Source organism: Rhinopithecus bieti, unplaced genomic scaffold (assembly GCF_001698545.2).
Source record: "Rhinopithecus bieti isolate Rb0 unplaced genomic scaffold, ASM169854v2 scaffold_42380, whole genome shotgun sequence".
Lineage (NCBI taxonomy): Eukaryota > Metazoa > Chordata > Mammalia > Primates > Cercopithecidae > Rhinopithecus > Rhinopithecus bieti.
This window is the reverse complement of record NW_016818327.1, coordinates 429,839-433,450: the sequence shown is the minus strand read 5'-3', so window position 1 is coordinate 433,450 and position 3,612 is coordinate 429,839. Positions and strand designations below refer to the sequence as shown.

General features: G+C 47.6%; 1 protein-coding gene across 3 annotated transcripts in view; it reads right to left on the bottom strand.

Moving 5' to 3' along the window:
• Window positions 1-1,473: 1,473 nt before the first annotated feature.
• FEZF1 (FEZ family zinc finger 1) overlaps window positions 1,474-3,612 on the bottom strand; it is a 10,945-nt gene continuing 8,806 nt past the window's right edge. For all 3 annotated transcript variants that reach the window (XM_017856948.1, XM_017856947.1, XM_017856949.1), the window contains 3 exons: window positions 3,353-3,487; window positions 2,973-3,105; window positions 1,474-2,509 (listed from right to left, as the gene is read on the bottom strand). In XM_017856948.1, the coding sequence (XP_017712437.1) occupies window positions 2,151-2,509; window positions 2,973-3,105; window positions 3,353-3,487 (627 nt within the window). In that variant the 3' untranslated portion in view covers window positions 1,474-2,150. The remainder of the gene's footprint in view (window positions 2,510-2,972; window positions 3,106-3,352; window positions 3,488-3,612) is intronic.

The window sequence follows — 3,612 nt, the reverse complement described above, 5'->3', positions numbered from 1 at the left end:
TGCGTCCTGGCACAAGTGTTGAGAATGGTCTGGACCTGACGTCTGCAGGAAGTGTCAGGACTTCCCTGTTCTGGGGACCTTCCCAGCCCACACCAGGTCCGTGCTCTCTAGATTCCCCCAACGTCTCTCCACAACCTGGAAGGGGCTCAGGCCGGACTTGGCGTGAGGGTCCCCGCGGTGCCCGCTCACCCACCCTTCCGTCGTCGCCCCACGGGGGCTGTTAGTAATCTCCCTGCTTCCTAGGCCGTCGAAAAGCACTCAGGTCACCCTCTCTCGGTGACCAGAGCCGTCGGTCTTTCCCCGCCATGAAATGTGAGTTCGGGTGTCAGCCGCCGCGCCCCTGCAGTGTCCCCTGCACATCTCCGGTCTCGGTCTCGCCTTTTGTCGCTCTGCGCAGCCTTTTCCTGGGCGCCACAGGACGCATAGAAGTGAGGCGGGGCCACAGATTTAAGTTTCTTCCCTGCAACTGTCGGGGCGGTCCCGGAGCTTGTGAGGCCGCGTTACGGTGAGTGCAGAAAGGAGACCCCTGGACTCTGTAGAACCTGGGCCCGTGATGTGGTGGATTCTCCACATCAACAGCCCTGGAGGGAGAGCGTGGGCCGGAGTAGGGGCCAAGATGCACCTGAGGCCTGCGGGTCTGGCCGCACTGGCCCCGGGCCTGGCGAGGTGGTGGAGTCCGAGGCGGCGAGGCGGAGACCCCGGGGCCCGCTCCCCCCAGTCGCCCTCCCAGGATGTGGCCCCGCTGCAGTAGCACTACTGTGCTGGGCTGTGAGTTTGTCTGGCAGCTTCTACTGAGCAGCTAATAGTATAACAACCCGGCTTTGATAAATCTGAACTAATTACCCCTCTTAATTAAAGTCTTTAGCAGTTGTTTCACTGTTTTGGCAAGAAAACAGGAGAGACTTGCGGTTAGAAACACCAGAGCCCGAGCTCACAGCGGAGCCGCTGATTAACACTTGAAGCATTTCAAGGACCTGGCACCCGCCACAGTTTGGTTTTCATCCATGTTTCCTCCTTGAATGGAAGTATATTCGTCTATAAACATATATACACATGTAAAAACACAGAGGCTCCCTTTGCCAGCTGTGTATAAGTCAGTATGTGCCTTCAGGATGCAAACAATAGACACCTGTCTATCTATGATTGTAATGTGTTTGAGGAGATGTACATTGCATACAGCTACCGGATATGTTGTTCCCGTTTAACTGTGCACTGCGAACATATCAGGTGGTCCAAGCCAAATTTGTGTTTCTGTTAGAAAACTCCATGTCTTCTGCTTCTGAAATTTACCAGATTTCATAACTTTATCCAAAGGTGTAACCATTTTTTACACCTTTGCACTTGATAGATTTTCAGACGAAAACATTAAGTATTATTAATCCAGGGTTTTAGATTTTAAAAAGGAGGATGGATGAGGGGGTCACAGTTAGGAATCTTTAGCTGAATAGTATGAACAGAGCCCTAAAGTTTGTTGATTAAATAAGCATGTTCCAAGTATTTATTTCCAACAGTCAATGAATCAATTTTCACGTGCAATAATCAAAACCAAAATTCAAAATCATCCATAATGAACCACCCTTATCTAATGTGTATGTGTGTGTGCTCACGAATGTGGAATATACCCCTATGGGTGCACACATCTATGTGTGTATAGATGACATACACACAGTGTTTCGTTACTTCAGGAAAGGAGGAAATGATAAACATCCTGCAGACATCTTGAGACGGGAGAATCAACACAATGGAAATATATACAATAATAAAATTAAAATGATGCAGCATTCCCGGGTAGAATAATACAGATCTCAATAAATATAGAAGAAATTTGTTTAAACAAAACAAAACAAAACAAACACCATCTCCTCACCCAAAATGAAAAGTCTTTCCAAATTAAAAGAAAAACAGAAAACAAACAAAACCCTCCAAGTTTTTCATAATTGTTAGTGCCTATATAGAACATAATACACAAAACCATTTAGCAGGTGCATGCAAGAGGCGAAAGGCCAAGGGACGCAGAGGCTTCTGGTTGGCCCTGAAGTGTGGGGCCCAACATGCGCCGGGGTCTGCAGACGAACTCGGACCACGAGCTCTAGTCTGCCGCTGTCTCAGCGTGGGGGCCCGGCGGAGGCTGGGAGGAACCCTGGCCTCGATCACTGGTGGCCCTGGTGGAGCCCGGGCTGCAGGGGCCCGGGGGTTGGCAGCGGCGACTGCAGAGGAGGCAGCGTCACCGGCGGCTGCTGCTGTAGCGGGGGCGGCGGTTCAGTGCCTGGTTCGCCAGCTGGCGTGCGGGCCAGCCCTAGGCTGCTGTCGTGCAGCTTGCGGACATGCTTCTTGAGGTCAAAGTTCCTGCAGAAACCCTTGCCGCACGTGGGGCAGGTGAAAGGCTTCTTGTCGTTGTGGGTGTGCATGTGGAAAGTGAGGTTGTAAACCTGGTGGAAAGCCTTGTTGCAGATATTGCACTTGAACTGCTTCTCCCCGCTGTGGGTCAGCTTGTGGTTTTTGTAATTCCCTGAAACACACAAATGACAGAGATGTGGTTCTGAAAAAAAAAGAAAAAAGAAAAAAAAAGACCCTAAAAAGGGAGGAGCAGACACGTCTAAGGTAGCGCCAGGCAAGCAGAAGAACCGCCACGGGTCCCACAACCAGTGCAGGGCTGCTATCCGTGCCTGCACTTGTCTCCCAAAGTTTATTTACAAACATCGCATCAACAGTGATGCTGTTTCCTTTAAATTTTAATACACGTTTATCAGTCCAATTACATAGCATCAGAGCATGCAGTTAAAAAATATACCCTTGTTTTATGAATCATGCCTTTCTCTAATACTAATCAGACTTCGGGTAGGGGGTTAGAATGGCAACAAATGCGCCACATAACTACACTTTAAACATCGTCTTCTAAAACATCCCGAAAATATTAAGTATCAGTTTTCGTAAGACTAACCATGAGAGACAACATTTCCTGGTTTCCATACCTTTTTGATGAAACCCTTTACCACAGAATTCACACACAAACGGTTTGTAGCCCGCGTGTATTCGGGTATGAGTGTTTAAAGTGGAACTTCTATTAAATGCTTTGCCACACTGGTTACATTTGTGAGGTTTTTCCTAAGCAAGAGAAAGGAAAAGCAGAGACATTTAGATATTTTCTAATTATGTGAAGTTTTGCAAGCTCAAAACACAGTAATGCTTAAACACTTTCAAGGCAGAACAAAAGCAAACAATATATGGCATTCACCCCTGTTTAGCTAGCACGTTTTAAACGACCCTTATCCTAAAGACTAAGGCTTTATCGACTGTTTTTCTGCAAACATTTCCGAAGCAAACTAGGTGAAATTGAGACAGATGAACACACCTGCGTGTGAATGATCTTGTGCCTGCACAGGGTGCTTGCTTGCCTGAAACCTTTTCCGCACACTTTGCAAACGAAGGGTCTGGCTCCTGTGTGCACTGGCATGTGACGGGTTAAGTTATAGTGCGCATTAAAGACCTTAAAATTAAACACACGTAAAACAGGTTAGCCGAACAAGTAACTTTGAAATCAAACTGGGCAGAGGGAGGGTAGGAGGAAGAGAATCTTACAAAAAGTGCATACAAATAATTACCCCAAAATAC